General features: G+C 32.0%; 2 protein-coding genes and 1 non-coding gene across 3 annotated transcripts; all 3 read left to right on the top strand.

Moving 5' to 3' along the window:
* The first annotated feature begins 2,563 nt into the window (after positions 1-2,563).
* Positions 2,564-6,281, top strand: LOC120176458 (ras-related protein RABF1-like). Its single transcript, XM_039182886.1, has 8 exons — positions 2,564-2,751; positions 3,023-3,102; positions 3,571-3,654; positions 3,825-3,919; positions 4,073-4,178; positions 4,693-4,782; positions 4,861-4,947; positions 6,031-6,281. Exons 1-8 carry the CDS (start codon positions 2,727-2,729, stop codon positions 6,070-6,072), a joined length of 609 nt encoding a protein of 202 aa, XP_039038817.1. The 5' UTR covers positions 2,564-2,726; the 3' UTR covers positions 6,073-6,281.
* A 2,731-nt stretch (positions 6,282-9,012) lies between these two features.
* On the top strand, positions 9,013-12,424 carry LOC120176676 (U-box domain-containing protein 14-like). The gene is made up of 4 exons (XM_039183056.1): positions 9,013-9,493; positions 10,320-10,436; positions 10,637-11,050; positions 11,164-12,424. Exons 1-4 carry the CDS (start codon positions 9,203-9,205, stop codon positions 12,253-12,255), a joined length of 1,914 nt encoding a protein of 637 aa, XP_039038987.1. The 5' UTR covers positions 9,013-9,202; the 3' UTR covers positions 12,256-12,424.
* Positions 12,425-13,461: 1,037 nt separating this feature from the next.
* On the top strand, positions 13,462-13,541 carry TRNAL-UAG. Its single transcript has one exon. It is a non-coding gene; the product is annotated as a tRNA-Leu (tRNA).
* The last annotated feature ends 5,251 nt before the right edge of the window (positions 13,542-18,792 follow it).

Raw genomic sequence — 18,792 nt, 5'->3', positions numbered from 1 at the left:
TGTCGTCGTTAACGATGGTCGTTCGGTCCCATAATTCATGGGTTGATCCGTCTTGACCCCCTGAATCCGAATCTGGTGGTTGTTTCACTGGAAAAATGTCCCAAAATTCGTGAATCTATATTGAAATGTTTCGGTTTTCTCACTTTTAATCTCCAATTCGTGGACTTCAAAGAAAGTTCTGACAAAATCGAGGTTGGATTCGAACTCAAGGTGTCGAGGCGAAGCGACCTATGAAATTTGAGATTGAACGATCATCATCTTTGGTAGTCGTCGACGGTGGCTGGTGGTGGTATCCAACCACCTTCTCTTTTTGTTTTATAGTTGGGTGAGCAAAATAGGAGAGACAGTAAAGTTCAGAGAGGAACGGTGTAATTTACCCTTAATATTTTTCATTATTTTATATTAAATAATAATAAAAAATAACACATCATCACACCGTTAGAGAGTTAATGGTAGAGTGAGCAAAAATGATTCAATCTGTAAAGTTCAGTGAGTAAAATAGAAAAATTGAAAGTACGGTGAGAAAAACAGGAGAAAGAGTAAAGTTCAGTGAGGAATTGTGTAATTTACCCTTATAAAATAATAATACAAGTTGAAAAGAAACATAAAAGGCAAGAGTTTAAGAAATCCTATTAAGGGCCTAATTAAAATTTTCAATAATTGAGAGACTTAATGAGAATTTTCAAAACTTATAAAACTTAATAAGAAATCATAAAAAATTAGAAAATTTAAATAAAATTTTTGAAAATTTTAAAAACTTCAAACAAATTTCTCAAATTTTTGGAGTCCTGGCCCTTCTTATGGTCTACCAATGCTATTGAACATGAATTCAAATTTCATGGAACACAAATTCTAAAGTGAGTGAGTTGTTCTTACATGGGTGTAAATAAGATAAGACAAATCGCGAGTTATTTAAATTCGATTTGGTCAAAGTTTAGCCAATACTTGAATCAAATCGAATCAAGTTCTTAACGAGCCAAAACAAGATACTTAATACCTGATTCGATAAACTCGCAAGCAACTCGACAAAAATAGTACATTAAATTTTTATTTTTTAATGAAATTATTAAAAATATTAACATTATATTTTGTTATATTTGTTTTTTAAATACAATATAAGGTTTTCATGTGCTTAAGGTTCATATTTAATTTTTTTTTGAATAAAATCGAACTCTACAATACTCAAATTCGACTCAACTCGTTTACTATCCTAATTACCATCTATCCCTAAAAAGATAATTCTAAATATATTTAAGGATTCATCAACTCTTGCTGTATGACACTTTGGAAAATGTTTGATGATTAATCAAAACCCACAATTCCTTTGTTGGATTTGGGCCCTCAAGAGGTGAAGTTTGGGCAACTTTAGTATGTAAAGCTTGATTTAGAATGTTTTTTTTTTACTAATGGATTTTTAGTTTAATGACAATAAAATGGTTTTGATTTTTTTAGTTCATTCATTAGTATTCGATATTTTAATCGATTAATTCAAATTGAGTATTACAGAAGTTCGCTATAAAAATGACTTTCCCAAGCAAGTTTATTCTACTTACGATGTTAGGATTTGAATCCTTAATATTAATTTTAAAAATTAAATTAAAATTTGATCAATAAAATTTTAAATTTTAATAGATAATAAATTGTTAGAGTAGTTAAAGAAGGTCATTATAACCAACAACCAGTTAGTCTAGTGGGATGAGACACTAGGTCCTTTAAGCAATGTCAAGAGTTCGAATCCTGGAGTTTGTGAATAGAGCAAACTAGGTTGGGAGGGCTGCCTTTGCCTCTATAGTACCCGAAGTGGATTAGTCGGTCAATAAATCGGATGCCAATGATTAATTCAAAAAAAAAGAAATCATTATAAATTATATTACTTTTATGATAATACAGATAATATGAAATAATTTTTTTAAACATAAATAGCCATTTTTTTGTTAAAATATTTCAATTGATATGATTTTTTGATTCAAAATTTTTAAAAATGTATTTTTTTTTAGTTTTATTAGTATTTGATTAGGTAACAAATTGACACCAGGGATGCATATACTATAAATTATAGGATAAATCATTATTAAAAGAAAGTAAAAACATGTTATTTTTTTTGGGTAAATTACATATTTAGTACATAAACTATTAGTCTTGATCTATTTTAGTATTTTAATTTTTAATTTTTTTCAAAATCATACATAAAGTTTAGTTTTTTTATTTTAATACTCCACCATTAAAAAAAATTTATTTTATTTTAGTATCATGTTCAAAATTTAACGTTAAGTTTTGAAAAAATTTAATGTTAAAAACTATCAGTTTTAGTACTTAAACTTTCAGTTTTTTTAAGATCATACTGAAAGTTTAGTTTTTATTTTATTTTAGTATCTCACCGTTAAAAACTTTGATTTTGTTTCATTTTAGTATCTGTTCAAAATTTAATGTTAAAACTTTAAAAAAGTTACGTTAAAACTTTAAAAAAGTTAAAAGTTTAGGTATTAAATGCGTAGTTTATCCTAAAGGATAAATTAATATTTGGGCTCGGCCTAAATAGATGACGACCCGGTGGAAGCTTCCCACCAACTGCATTAACACCTTTTGCAATTCGGAATTTCCGATTACAGTTTATGCATTAGAAATCAAATCCCACAAAAAATTCAAAATCTTAAACTTCATTCTACTGCTTTGAACCTCTAATTTGTACTATTACGTAGAACTTTATTTATTTTTTTTGGTTCTTCATGGGTTGCTCTTCGTCTGTCCCAGGTAAAATCCTTACCCAGATACTTTGATTTCCTTTTTTATTGGGTATTTTTATAGGTTTTTTCTTATTCGTCTGCAAAGGGTTTTTTCTCTCTTTAATTTGGTCGATTTCTTTGGGTTTTGAGTAGAGAAGTTGTTCTAATTTGATTCCTGGATTGTGGGGTTTGGTAGCTGGTGATTTAATTGGGGATTCTGTACTTAGCTTTGGGTTGTAATGGATTTTGTTAAAGCTATTGATTCTTTTGTTTTGGGGTCGTTTTTTTATTGGTTGTAGATCGGAGTTCCGGGAGGTCGACTGGAGTTAACAACGGAGAGAACTCTGAAGGTCCTGATGCTAAAAATCTGCGTGTAAAGGTAAATGTTCTTTCAGGTCCATGTATGTCGTTGAATATTCGAAGATTGAGCTGTAAGTGTTGTCGGATATTCGAATATTGAGTTATAAATGTTGTTGAATATTCGAACATTGAGCTATAAATGTTGTTGAATATTTGAATATTGAGCTATAAAGTGTTTGATATTATCCACCTTCTCATTACTAATCCTACCGATAATGAAAAATGCACCTCGGTTGAAAGGGTTCAATGAATTTGTTTCATCTGGTGCTAAGGCACAGCGCCTTTAACGATGGTGGTGATTTTCTTAGCATGTTTGGTGGCTCGTATTATCATTAATCTTGAAATTATTATTTAAAAGATTGACTATATTACCTGGTTTTGGATGCTCAAAACTGAATTTTAACAATTGTGCAATTTTCTGCATGATCTCCTTTAATTGCGTCCTCATGATGCAACTGAACTTTCGATATCATTTTGCTGCACCCAGCTGGTCTTGTTAGGTGATTCTGGAGTTGGAAAAAGTTGTATTGTTCTGCGCTTTGTCCGGGGCCAGTTTGATCCTACATCCAAGGTTAGGAGTTTTCCCTTAAGCCATCAACTTATAATATTGCCATCTGGCTTTCTTTTTGAGCTTCGTTTTGTCCAACCATATTCAAGCTGATTGGTGTAAGCATCTTATGAGGGCGAAAAAGTTCTGCTCCGATGAAATTTTTCTGACTTGTCAGGCCTTAATCATTTCAGGTAACCGTAGGAGCTTCATTCTTGTCACAGACAATAGCTTTGCAAGAGTCAACCACTGTTAAGTTTGAAATATGGGATACGGCTGGACAAGAGAGGTATGATTCTTGAATACCATGTCGATATTGTGATCATCACTGCATGGTTTTCACTGCAACTGATATTACAATTTAGTTTACATTATGCATTTTACTTTGCTATGATCACTCCTTTGGAAGGAAAGAGCTAATTGTTTAATTTGTCTTCCTCAGGTATGCTGCACTGGCACCTCTGTACTACAGAGGAGCGGGAGTTGCAGTTATTGTGTATGATATAACTAGTCCTGAGTCTTTTGCCAAAGCACAATATTGGGTTAAGGTAGTTTCTGAGATTGCAATAGTGTTTTTTTTCTAGGATTTTTATTGCTTTCTTCATTTTAGAATGTGAAAAATTTTGGCTGTGATAAAATTTCAAACGACAGTTTTCATGGTTTTGGAGGAGTATTCTTGGTATGACAACGTATTTCATGGAAGATCTAAGTTACCTACTGTATCTGTCGTCTTTAATAGTGCAAAACTGCAAATTGCAAATAATTCTGTTTTGGTGCTTCTGTCATCGTCATTTTAATGTTTCTCATTTTCCGAAATATCAATTTTTCCCTCATATTTCTTTGCAAAAGCATAAACTAGTTCTCTCAGGAAGATTGTCTTGCAGTTCAAGTGCGATTTTGCCGTCTTTTATGCCGAAAAGAACTCAAGTCTTTTTGATTAATGAATTTTCAAAATGTCTTTTGGTTTTCTCCATGAAGTATCGTCTTTTATATAGACTGATTTTTCTTTTATAAAGAATATTACTGAAAATGCTAAAATTAATGTATTTTATAATCTGTCAGGAGCTACAAAAGCATGGGAGCCCAGGTATCTTGATGGCTTTGGTTGGTAATAAAGCCGATCTTCAAGAGAAACGTGAAGTCCAAGTCCAAGTTAGTGCCAATATTATGAACAAGATACCTTTATGCATGTTGAACTATCTTCTAATGTGTGCTGTTTAATTCTTGAAGGATGGCATTGACTATGCGGAGAAGAACGGAATGTTCTTTATCGAGACATCTGCCAAGACTGCAGACAATATAAATCAGTTGTTTGAGGTATTTCTTCGATATGTCCCAAAGTGCAATTAAATAGTTCATAAATAATTATTAATACTGAGTGAGCACGTTTATTGTTATGGACGTTGCATAGAATGGTTATTTTTGCATTCCGTGACAACTGACTAGGTCAAGATTTTATACAAGTTACTAAAGATAGAAACTTAAATTTGATCACATAAGCAGTCTCATAGTTAGGTTTCAGTCTATATTCGATGCTAGTTGTTTCGAATTTCAATAGTTATTAAGCATCATTGTTCTTACTTTTACATTAGTTTTAAAATAGTTAGTGTAAAATAAAGAAGAATTTGGCATAAATCTAAACTTGAAGTGAGATGAGTAAAAACTCAAGTAAGAAATAGTACATAGTCAAATAAGCAATATATATTCCTTATCTTTGTTCAAAATTTTTTAATACTCTGAGGTTGAATATGAGGTAGTATCTGTTCAAAATTTTCTTAACAAATTAATAACACACACCCTGCAAACGCAGCTGTTCGAATCTGGTTCCTTTAGTGAGAACAACATTTTCTTTACAACATTCCTTATCTTTGTTCAAATTAAGCCAAGTGAGCGACTAAAAGTTACCTTGTGAAGGTAGTTTATTTCTAACTGGTACGAAAACATGAGGAAAAGATCAACACTCCAACCAAATGTAGCACTAGAGTTAATGTTGACGGTATCAAAATGTTATTTGCTCAAACTTGCCAAGAGCATTCTAATGTAGATTTGCTACTACTAGCAAGTAATTACTATTCAATTTTGAGTAGTAGTCGTCGATGCCTCTAAAATCGGTGTTCTTTTATGTGCACTTACCGGTACTTGTCCATCTTACGAATTGGTTTCTTGTTATCGATTACCTCTATTCATGTCAATGGGTTAATTTAGCCATCAATGCACCAAGTTTGTTGTCATCTAAATGCATTGTCAACCCTACTGAGTTATTTTCACCTATGTTGCTCTCTAAATCTTCATTTTTTCTCATGAAACACCCGTGTTAGACGCCTAAGTCCAAGTGAAATAGATTGAGATTGTCAAGGTTTATCTATGAATCTAGGTTGAAGGTTTTTATCTACATGACAGGAAATCGCTAAGAGACTGCCATGGCCATCGTCGTCGTCGTGATCGGGGGACGGTGATACCGAATCAACTACCAGGTATTTTTAATGTTCTGGAACAAGATTGTGAATATGTTCTACGTTTTCTTAGTCTGTGATGCAACACTGAAGCTGATTTAAGAACACATTCAGTTGTGAGTTGCCATTATCATCCCTTTAAAAGATTGGTTGCAACTATGAAATATCATTATATTTGACAATTATGACATGTTTCACCAGATTTGACAATTTATGTATGCTTATTCAAGTTGTGTCATGTCTTCATGTAGTTTTCTTTTCTGCTCTTCCAAAATTTTTTTTGAACAAATTATGATTTTGCTTTTAAGCAACTACTATCAAAGTGATTTTAGTGGTCAATGGGAATGTTATTATCTCCTGGTTCTGAGTTCAAGCAGTTGTATTTGTAGGGTGTAGATGCGTTGTTAACAAGTTAAGAAAGTTCTGAACAGATTTTATCTCGGACTTTTTTTAAAAAGTTGTAGTATGCGTAGAAGAGGAAACTATTTAGAATCCATCAAACCCTAGTTGACAATTCATGAATAATAAAATGTATTTTATACTAATAAATTTATTATAAAAAAATAATTCAAAATTCTTTAAAGGATAAAATTTTATTTATAGGACAAGTCAATATACATAAACTAATGGGTTTGTTCCGTAGACTAATTCTCTGTCACTAAAAGCATGTGTAACAATGAAATTAATGGTTAAAGGAAGTGTTTTTTTTCCGGTGATTCTAGGTTTGGTCAGCTATATTCGTAGGGTGTGTATTGTCAATGATTAAGAAATATTATGAATAGATTACATCTTATGATCAGTTCAGACTATTAAAAAAATTAATTTGTTTGTGATAAGTTTATTGGCATGATGCCAAAATTGTACCCAACATTTATCAAAATTATCATTTTGACTCTTATTTTTTTTAGCACTTTAGCTCTTAGCGTTTTATTTTTGGGGGTAGAAAGTCTCATTTATAGATGAAAATCGTTTGTTAATACACAATTAACAATCTAAAATAGTCATCTTTTTATCTTAAAACGAAACGTTGAAGATCAAAACGTTCTAAAAAAAGAATAAGGATTCAAGTGACTATTTTATCAAATATTAGGGATTTTTTTCCTAAAATAAAATTTTATGGATAAATATTTATAAAAAAATAAAACTCAAATGATTATTTTGGTAGACATTGAATATTAATTTTTTCACATTATGCCAAGTTTATTGGTGTTGGGTATTAAGTGAATTTATTAGGATCTTGACATATCCAATAAAACAACACATACTAGGAATTATCTTTAATTTTCAGTAATAATTAATAATAAAATTCAATTCAGAAGAATCATTTGAATAGGGCAAATAAGCAAAAAAATAATTTGGATTGAATTTCTTAAATTCTAATTAAAAATATATAGTGAAATTTGACTATCAATATGTGGTTATTTACATTTGTCGAATTAATTATTAGAATTTTTAATTTAATTTGACCTTCAATTTTTAAAAGAAAAGATGGAACATATTTATTATAAAAATATTATTTAGATTATTAATTTTTTAATGATCACATGATAATCTATAAATATTTCATAATAACATGATACTAATTTTACATACCAACTCAATAAATAATTTAAAGTTATTAAAATAACTTAACTAAAAAATAAAAATCAATTTATTAAAATATAATATAAAAAAATAAATATATACAATTTATGTATTACGCAATATATATATATATATATATATATATATATATATATATATATATATATATATATATATATATATATATTCCATGATTGTGATATAACGAATATTTCTAAGGTTGGAATTGAAACCTGATAGTGACATTGTCTCTATTTTTTAAAGTTTTGATAATTTGTTTTCTATTTGTCTTTTGTTGACCAACTCCACTCAATTATTTTGTTTTATTTCATTTTTTAACAAATAAAACAAAACAACATGAAAGCACACTATATTTTTAATAAAAATGATTTATATATATATATATATATATATATATAATAAAAGCACGAACCAAGCGACATCGACGGTAAATGAATTATTCCTTGAAGTCTAGGGTTTGAGTACGAGGAATGTCAAAGTGTGAGCGTTCAATGTTAAACAATGAAAAATTATCTATAAACAGATATTATTTTGTACTTACTCGGATTAATAAAAAAATTAATTTTACAACTTCTAAAAGTTTAATATAAAAAAATAATCATTTAAACATAATTAACGACTTCTTATATATTTTACCCCAAATATAACCGGTCAAATATAAATGGTTAGACCAAGTAATCTACGTTTAATTATTCTCTTTATCAATTAATGTAGGGAAAACTACTTACGTATTCACTCAATTATTTTTGTGGTTCCGTTTTAGTCAATAAATTTATTTATTTTTTCAAAATCATATCTAACGCTATGTTTTGGTTTTGTTTTGGTCATCTATTGTTAAGAAATTAACTGTGATATTGACATGTCATCATAAGGTGATATCGCAATATCACTGAAAAATAAAAAAAATTATCATATAAGCATATCTGTTAATTTTTTAACGACGGGTGACCAAAATGTAACATTGGGTATAATTTTGAAAAAAAAAGCTGAGTGGCCAAAACATAACCACAAAAATAATTGATTGACTACATATTGATTTTACCAGTCAATAAGTCAATGTTCAATTTATATGATCATTAAATTTTAACAAAAAATTGAGTTTAAAATATATGAAGAGTCGAATGACTATAACTTTTAAAAGTATAAGTATTTTAAAAACAACTCACTATAATCATGGGATCATTTTATAACTTTTAATAGTCTAGAATCTTAATAAAATAATTCCCTATAATTGGTACATCATTTGTGTACTTTACCCTAATATATTTTTAAAGAACATTCTTTAATTTCGCCATCATTATTAAACCTCCCTCGAAACCAAAATTTCCCATTGTTCTAAACAAGAGCAACAAGCTTAAATTTCCCAGCTTCCATGGCTTCCCTTTCCAAAATTACCCATTTCTTTTAACTGAATTCCCTCATCTTGGTGTTTTTTATTTTCCTCCAAAGACCAAAATTTTCCCTTAAATTTTGGGATTTTTCGAAACAAGATTGTTTCTTTTTTCTGTGTTTGAATGATCATGGGACTCACAGGTGATTCCAAGGGGCAATTGCTGAGTCAAATAGCTGAGTCAGTGAAGGATATATCCGGTTTACCGGAGTGTAGAAATTCGTGTAAGAAAATGCATGGGAATTTGGTTCGTAGAATTAAGTTGTTGAGCCCTTTGTTTGAAGAATTAAGAGACGGTAATGAGGAGTCGGTGATGAAAATTGAAGAGATTAAAGGGTTTGAGCTACTTAAAGTTGCTTTGGATTCTACTAAAGAGCTTCTTCAATCGATTAACGAAGGAAGCAAATTGTACCAGGTAACTTATTTTTCCTTTTTCGTTGTTGATGCCCTATTTGGTTGTTGAGAAAGTGATAGGAAAGAGAAGGGAAAATTTTGGGTCTGTTTTTGGAGCCATGTGATGTTGGTTGAACAGGGAAAAAAGTCAGAACTTTCTGTTTGTTTGCTTAGAAAATTTTGTGTTAGGTGGAAAAGCAAATTGAAAAGAGAAAATAGCTGGTTTTCTGAATCAAAATTCTTATTAACTTAGTTTTATAGGTTATGATTTATCATCTCTAATGGAACATTAAATCTTTCCACAATTTTTTCTAGGAACTATCTAAGTTAAAATGATTTCCTTCGATCATCCAATTAAATTATAGTTCTATCTTCATATATTTATGTTGAGTTCCCTTGAGTGACCTAAGTGGTAGAGTGAATGTTGTTTTCCTTTGAACACCCGAGTTTGAGCAGCTACTTTGTAATCACACCTGACTATATATATATATATATATTCTTTCAAATTGTGTGTTATTGGCATTGATGCATTGTCTAGGTTCTATTGATGAATCTGGTCCTGGGGTGTGGTTTATATCTTTTCCATGAGACATTGAATAGCTGGTTGATTTTTCCATGAGTTTTTGCCTCAAGTGTTTAGGGAGTTATAGTTTTTAATTGACTATCGATCTCGGGAATTTGCTTTCGAGGTCGTCAATGGAAGTGCCATATTCGTAGAAACAAGCTTGATCTTTTTGTGCTTTTAAACGATCTATTTTTTCTACTAATTAACCTTGTCATCTTTCACAAATTCCTTTATATTCATGTAGTAATTATTCATTGAGATGAGTCTGCATTACTTTCTGCAGGCCATGCAAAAGGACCAGATAGCGTATAAGTTCCAGCAAATGACGGAAGCCATTGAAGCTGCTTTGAATGAGATTCCGTATGATGAGCTTGATATATCAGAGGAAGTCCAGGAACAGGTACTTTTCTGTGAAATTTTTTTCGAAAATAGAACTATTCCTTTGAGTCTTTCTTTTGTTTGAATTGTTCCATGCACATTTAGGACAATTGAAACTATAGTTCGACAAAAACAAACCGCTAGAATCGAGTGACAGATAAATAAATTCCCAAGTGCTTGCAACTTCTATGACCTGTTCTTATTATTTCTCTTTCGTATCAGATTGAACTTGTTCATGCACAATTCAGACGAGCAAAAGGAAGACTGGACTCACCTGATTTGCAACTGGAACGTGATTTAGCGGTAGCACAGAAAGAGAAAGATCCCGACTCTGCAATTCTCAAAAGACTTTCAGAAAAGTTGCAGCTGAGGACAATCAATGATCTAACGAGAGAGTCTGTTGCTTTCCACGAACTGGTTATTGCAAGTGGTGGAGATCCGGGGGAGCGCTTTGAGGAGATGGCATCACTGCTCAAGAAGCTTAACGATTATGTTCTGACCGAAAACCCTGAAGCTGACACCTCTGAGGGTGAGAAAGGCTTGATGAAACACAGGTCACCTGTTATCCCAGATGATTTCCGGTGCCCGATATCTCTTGAATTGATGAAAGACCCTGTAATTGTATCCACCGGACAGGTTAATCGGCAAAATGCATCCCTAACTTTTATTATTATTAAGCAATAAAACTCGGATATTCTAATCTTTTTGGTTGGTTCCAATATTCTGAATTATTTTGCTTTCTTTTGCAGACATATGAAAGATCTTGTATCCAGAAATGGTTGGATGCCGGGCACAAGACATGTCCGAAAACACAGCAGACACTATTGCACACTGCCCTTACGCCAAACTACGTTTTAAAAAGTCTTATAGCTTTGTGGTGCGAGAGCAATGGCGTCGAGCTTCCCAAAAACCAAGGTGCTTGTGGAAGCAGAAAACTGGGAAGCAGTGCCTCAGACTGCGATCGTACTGCCATCATCGCTTTATTGGAAAAACTGGCAAATGGAAATTCAGAACAGCAAAGAGCAGCTGCTGGCGAACTCCGGTTATTAGCAAAAAGAAATGCGGATAATAGGGTGTGTCTTGCTCAGGCAGGAGCCATACCACTTCTTGTCGAGTTATTGTCCTCCACGGATCCTCGTACCCAGGAACATGCTGTGACAGCTCTCCTCAACCTTTCCATTAATGAAAGCAACAAGGGAACTATCGTTAATGCAGGAGCTATACCTGATATAGTCGATGTGTTGAAAAATGGTGGCATGGAGGCTAGAGAAAATGCTGCGGCTACCCTTTTCAGTTTATCTGTTATAGATGAGAACAAGGTAGCTATCGGTGCCGCCGGTGCTATTCCCGCCCTTATAAAGCTTCTTTGTGAAGGATCTCCGAGAGGAAAGAAAGATGCTGCGACTGCCATTTTCAACCTTTCGATCTATCAAGGAAACAAGGCCAGGGCTGTTCGGGCTGGTATTGTGCCGCCATTGATGACTCTACTGAAGGACGCTGGGGGTGGGATGGTGGACGAAGCATTGGCGATTCTTGCCATCCTTGCAAGCCATCAAGAAGGGAAGGTTGCCATTGGTCAGGCTGACTCGATTCCTGTTTTATTGGAAGTCATACGGATTGGTTCTCCACGTAACCGGGAGAATGCTGCCGCCATACTGTGGTCACTCTGCACCGGTAATTTAGAGCAATTAAAAATAGCCAAGGAATTCGGTGCAGAGGAGGCACTAAAGGGCCTGTCCGAAAGCGGCACCGACAGAGCGAAGAGAAAAGCCGGAAGTATCTTGGAACTCCTCCAACGACTCGAAGATCAGGAAGACCCAGTTTCTTTGAGTTCTTTGTGACATCCATGCTATAAGTCTGTTAATTATATAATTATGGAGTTTGATAGAAGTTTAGAGTTTGTGGTGTATGTAAACTTCCATTAGCATGAAGGTCAGTTACTGTCATGTTTGTTGTGTAATATGACGACTTACCGTAAGAGCAGCAGTTATTTTACTTGGAATCTCTTAATCTGGCAGATTAAGTGAATAATAGAAAGGTTAATGATGTTCAAAATTCAAGCTATACCTATACCACGTATGTTACAGCTGGCTAACCGACGTGGTTGTCCTATCTTAATCCGTGGACGGGTTAACGGATCTTAACGTCTGAAGGACCATTATATATTAAATCGATAACATTAGAGATCATTTATCATTAATTTTTAAATTGATGATTAAAGCCGATGAGACTGAAAACAAAGGGGACGATTCCCGTAGTTTATATGTTATTAAATCATTATAAAATACCTATGTAAGTTCAGGTCTTCTTTTTCGAAAATAATTTTTCTCTTTTTATAATTTAGTCTCTCGACTTTGCATGATTTCTTATTTCTTCAATTTCTCCTTTTGAAAATGAGTTTTCTCCTCTTCTTTTTAATTTAGTCTCTCAACTTTACGTGGTTTCCTCATTTCTTCGGTTATTTATTTTTTTAAGATTATTTTTTTACTAAATTTGAACTATATACTCCTCTACTACTATAGAACACCTATGTCACTCCAATTCCTATTTTTAACAACAAATTTACTTTTTTTTTTCAATATAACCACTTAACTTTGCATTTTATTCGACTTGATTTTTGGACAGTATTTTTTTTTTCTTTCGATAAGCTACATAACTCCTTTATGCTTCCATCAATACTTTGTTATCAAAATCATTTCTTTTTTAAAAAATAAATAACATTATAAATATATTTTATAATTTTAGTTGATAATTGATAAATAACATTGTAAATCTTAGTAACACATATATATCATATATGATTATAGAATGTCGCTTAAACTATAATCGATTTAGAACATGATATTATAAATAATTACAATTAAATTAGAAGAGAAACTCAAACAACTTGACTCAAACGGGAGAAAATAAAATAAAGTTTGAATCATAGAATAAGACTCATAAACTCGAATCGTTTTGAATTAACCCGAATCAACTGAATGATCTCCCTTACTCGTGTCTAATTTATATATATATATATAATTGTTTAATCTTTCTTGCCATCTGATGACAGTTTGGCCGAGTGGTCTAAGGCGCCAGATTTAGGCTCTGGTCCGAGAGGGCGTGGGTTCAAATCCCACAGCTGTCAAGTATTTTAATAAATAGTCAATGTAGTCTAGATTTATACATTTTATGAATTAATAATTCTGTAAGCATATGATATGATATCCGATGTCTAACTCAGTCGGAAGAACGTAAGACTCTTCTTAACCTTGTGGTCGTGGTTGGGAGCTCAACGGTGGGTGTTTTATTCTTTTTCCGTTTTTTTCCCTCTTGCAACAGGAATTCCCTGGTCTCAGTTCTATGTTAACCACCACCACCTTCTTCCTTGTTCGGATGGGAAAAGCTATGGTCATCTTCAACACCCCACCTTTTTCTGTTATTCAAATCGGCTGCTGGAATGAAATGATGTGTTAAAAAAGACTGCAATTTCGAGGCTTCATTCTGCATCACTCGAGACTATAGATTTTAAAATTAACGTCATAATCAGCGATTGATTTTCTCATTTCTCTAATTCCACCATCATTTTAAGCGATCAAATTTGAACCTCGTCTTAAACCACTATAGAATACTTATGTAGCTTCAATTCCTCGTTTCAAAAACAATTCTCTCTTTTTGAAATCTGGCCTTTCGGCTTTGCAGCAATTTCTCGATCGTTTTAAGTTTATTTTTGACAAAATTTGAATCGCATGCTCCTCAACTATAAATTTCTAGTAATATTCAACTGATAGAAATTTATAAGAATTCAACTAATTGTTAATTAGAATATGAGTCCATATCTAATAATGAAACTAATTGATCAAGGCATTGCACATTTTTTGAAATATAATTATCAAAGAAATTAAGTCATTTTTTTAAGAAAGCTGAAAACCCTTAAAAAAAGCAGTAAATCATGCAAATAAGAGCTTCTTGATGAGAGCTTGTCCTTGAGATTCAAGCCAATACGTCAACCTTGTTCTTTGGATTCTCTGTGATCAAGAAGCAAACACTCGAATCATAAATCTGTTGAAACCAAGCAGCCAACCTCCAATAACAATGTGAACAGATTCTTGCTACTCTCTAGGGTTGTGTTCATGGAACAAGCAAAACATCGATAAAGATGAGTACTAAATGGAGCAAAAAAAAAAACTCCATTGTTTTCCATCTCATAGCTGTGTAAACAAATATTTTAGACACTGTGGTTGTAAAGACTAGACTATATATAAACATTTAAAAGTGTATCTATGCAAGGGTCTTAACCTTGTGGTCGTGGGTTCGAGCCCACTGTGGGCGTTAGCCTTTGTGTTCCTATTATCTTCGGCAGCTGGAATGAAACGATGTGTTCAAAAAGATGAGGCTTCATAAATATATTGAACGTATAACTATACCAGTCATTCTGCATAAGTGAAGAGTATATGTAATAAAATAAAAGTTAAAAGTACCAACTTGTGCATGAGAATTCTACGTTGTGGCCGTAGAGACCTGGGCTCGAATCCAGCAGCCACAAATTACTTTTCGTGGACGTTGTAATTCTTGCTTTTCAATCTCTGCTAATTAGATATTCAAATGTTCAATGTGACAATTATAGAAAGGTGAAGCAAATTTAAATTCGGCTAATGGCAAAGCAAAACTTATGGAATGAAGCTATGTGTTTGTGAAGTGTTGAACAACATTCATTCTAAATGCAAGCAAATTTAGCGTCCATTTGAAAAAGGGACATGTTAGTAAAACTGACTAAAACCGACTTGAGTTAAAATTGTTTATGACCCGAGGTGGTGGTGATCTGAAACATATTCGAGTCCGAACTGGTGTTGACCTGAACCCAAGAGTTGGACTTGAAAATTTACGACATGTACCCGACCTGCACCCAACATGAGAACGACCTGAACTCGAATTGAACCTGATAATGTGATAACCGAACCCAACCTGCATCTGACCTGATATGAACCTGAACCCGAGATTAACCCGGTAAATAACTGATATTACTCGACCTGTTACCAACCTGACCTATTATAAACCTGATATGTGATTGACTCAACCTGTAAATGATCCAACCTGTTATTAAATTGAACTGATATTTACCTACCTTATAAGTTACAATTGATGAAGTTGTGAGATTTTGAAATTATAATAAACTATGATAATTAATATGATTACTTTTTAAAAGTTAAAACAAATTGTTAATTAAGATAATTTTTTAACAATTAAATAAATTATGATAGTTATTATGATTACTCTTTAAAAGTTAAAACAAATTGTTAGTTATGATAATTAAATTAATAAATTTATTTTCTATATTAATTATAATTATTATATTATAGATCTTAATTATAATAATTAAATTAATTTCATTAAATAAATTATTTATTGAACATGATTTTATTAGATTATATAAAATTAATTTAAATATTTATAAGTTGAATTTATTTATATTTAAAGTTGAATTTATTTATATGTACTAATTAATTAATAATTTAAATATAATTTAACTTAAAATTTTAAAAAATATATATATAAGATGAATTTACTTAAGATTAAAAATTTAAAATATTAAAATGTAATCATCAATTTAAAATAAGCTATATATATATATATATATATTCACATGAGTGGTGTAAGAACTTTTTAAAAGAAAGATTATTTTTTGAGAGAAAAATAAATTTTTTAGGAGTTTAGAAGAGGGATAATCCGAGACGGTTTTAGCATGAGACTTTCATGATAATTGCCTTCAGGAAACTGAAACCTTGGAGTACATAGAAAGTTTCAACAAGTTGGGGATAATCCAAGAAGTTTGTCACTGATCAAGCAAGCGATCATGAATGGTGTCTGATTTTAAGAAGAAAAAATGAAAATTATGTCCAACCAATATGTATTTGATCAAGACAGACAGTTGGAGGGAACCTATAGGTGATTTTTGTGCCCAAGATTGGACCGAGTCATAGAGCGACCAAGGAGAAAGGGTTCTCCCTAGAAGTTGAAAATAATCAAAAGTTACATCACTGCATACATGTTAAACATAAATAGGATCATAACATTCATAAAATGCATTATAATAAATGCTATTGCATACTTACAGGTCTTCCAAAAGAAAGTTGAAAATCAAAGATGTTTAAACCTCAAGGTAAAAGTAACTAGTTCAAAGCCTCGGATCAAGGGAGGGGTTCAAATGACACCAGAGTCAATACATATTTCCATATTTGTTGACTATAAGACGAGTTTCCGCAAGAGATTGATTTTCAAAGGTTCTCTTGAATTCTAGACTTATGGGTATGATGTTTTCAAACTCCCGAAGGTGTACAAACAAGCGGTAATGTTTAATTTTCATATTCGATCTTCTTGAAGACAAAAGAAACAAATCGACCCTAGTTAAGCTCTTTCCAAAGAATGATGGATTGAATCAAAATTTCTGAGTCGGATCCCCCTTAATGAATAGCAGAGCAGATGCCCATTTTCCCATATTTGATCTTCCTAAAGACCAGTGAAACAAGTCAACTACGGTTCAATCTTCCCTGAAGAGCAGCGAAGTGAATCAAAATTTTCAAATCTGATTACCCAATAAAACAACGGAACAGATCAAATCGGACCTACCCTGAAGTTGCAGTGGAACGGAATAACCTTTCAAGTTCTTCATAGCCGGATAAATATGAGCATCTTTGGAGTCTCTGCTCTATTTTCGTTACACAACAACGAGCAAGATGCTCATTTTGTGTGGGGCTTCATCCAAGTTTCATTTGTGTTATATGTATATGTATTGGTATTAAGTTCAAATAAGTAAATAAATAAAATAATAAAAAAGGAGAAAAAAAGGGGGTTGTTAGGTTAATCGTATATATAGTACGTGCATGGAATATAGTATTATTAGTTATGTGTATGCATGTGTTTATATATATATATGAATTAATCATCGGTTGCTATCACTATTAGCTCTAATTGAATATATTATTATTATTATGTTATTTTTTGTAGTTATACATATTAGAAGTCAATCGTGTATATTATTATTAGTAATTTTCGTCTGTTATATCATTAGTTATATATAGTTTAATTGGTGGTTAGTAATGCGTATTCTTACATTATTATTACTTTTATATATTTATATGGTACGCATATATAATATTAAGGTATCGGTGTAAATTAAATTAAATTTATTTAGATATGTATTTAAAAAACACAAAACATATATATATATATATATATATATATATATATATATATATATATATATATGTATGTATTAATGCACTAATTTTATTCAATGTTGTTAACAGGCCCAAAGGTAACTACATATTACGACCCAAACAGTTTATGGCCCATCAAATGGAGGCCCGAAAATGTAGACAGCCCATTGTTTAGGATTTTAGGGTTTCACCAGCTGTTGCTGTCGTCGACAGTCGTTAGGGGTGTTTATTCGGTTAATTCGGTGGCCGAACCGATCGAACAGTCATTTTCAAATTAACCGAACTTTTTTTTCTTTAACCATTAACCGAACCAAACTTTTTTTCGAAAATATTAACCGAACCGAATAAATTTCAGTTAATTCGGTTAATTTTCGAATTAACCGAAATTTTTTAGAATTTTAGAATTTAAAATTTTTTTAATTAAAAAAAACAATTTGCAATTAATTTAAATAATATCTAATTAATTTGATTCAAACATTTTGCATTTAGTTTTGATATTATTTTAATTAATTAATATTGATTTGGATTTTAAATAGATTAGGTCTCTTAATATAATTATATTTAAAGGTTAATTCGGTTAATTAATCGATTTTGAACCGAATTAACCGTTAACCGAATTTCAAAAAAAAATCCTTAACCGTTTTTCGACCGAATTAATTCGGTAGCCGATCGAATTAACAGAATTAATTCAGTTTGATCGGTTAATTCGGTTAAAACTGAATTTTGAACACCCCTAACAATAGTTGGATCCAGTCAACGATCCAACGGCCCATCTTCATCCCGAGGCAGCCGGCTGGCTGGATTCGCGCGCCCATACTGCCACCACTGCTGCTCCCTCTGCCTTGACAGTGACAAGGAGCAGAGGTTCTTGATTGCCACAATATCCCAAAAATGCAACTTTTTTCCCTTCCTCTGACATGCAAACCGAAAACCAAAAAGAAGATTTTCTTTTTTTTTAAAAAAAGGGGGTAAATCGATGGAAAGATCCAATGATCGGAGAATGGGTATTCCGAATAATTTTTTTTAGATCTACTCCATTCTCGAGGATTTTAGATGAAACTGACCTTTGATTTATGTTTGGGTGTTCAAATGAATCAAACAGTGATAGCTTTCTTCATTTTCCGTGGCCAATACCGGTGGCCGGTGTCGTTTCCATGGCGGCCAACAGAAGAAGACGAGCAT

Source organism: Hibiscus syriacus, unplaced genomic scaffold (assembly GCF_006381635.1).
Source record: "Hibiscus syriacus cultivar Baekdansim isolate YM2019G1 unplaced genomic scaffold, ASM638163v2 tig00112249_pilon, whole genome shotgun sequence".
NCBI lineage: Eukaryota > Viridiplantae > Streptophyta > Magnoliopsida > Malvales > Malvaceae > Hibiscus > Hibiscus syriacus.
Note: the sequence above shows the minus strand (reverse complement) of the source record. Positions and strands in the feature narration are given on the sequence as shown.

Bases quoted from the DNA above. Each gene is read 5' to 3' on its own strand.
- LOC120176676 (XM_039183056.1), top strand. From the start codon at position 9,203: ATGATCATGGGACTCACAGGTGATTCCAAGGGGCAATTGCTGAGTCAA. The intron at 10,437-10,636 runs GTACTTTTCTGT...CTTTCGTATCAG, and splicing joins CAGAGGAAGTCCAGGAACAG to ATTGAACTTGTTCATGCACA. The intron at 11,051-11,163 runs GTTAATCGGCAA...TTTCTTTTGCAG, and splicing joins TAATTGTATCCACCGGACAG to ACATATGAAAGATCTTGTAT.
- LOC120176458 (XM_039182886.1), top strand. From the start codon at position 2,727: ATGGGTTGCTCTTCGTCTGTCCCAG. The intron at 3,920-4,072 runs GTATGATTCTTG...TGTCTTCCTCAG, and splicing joins GATACGGCTGGACAAGAGAG to GTATGCTGCACTGGCACCTC. The intron at 4,179-4,692 runs GTAGTTTCTGAG...ATAATCTGTCAG, and splicing joins AAGCACAATATTGGGTTAAG to GAGCTACAAAAGCATGGGAG.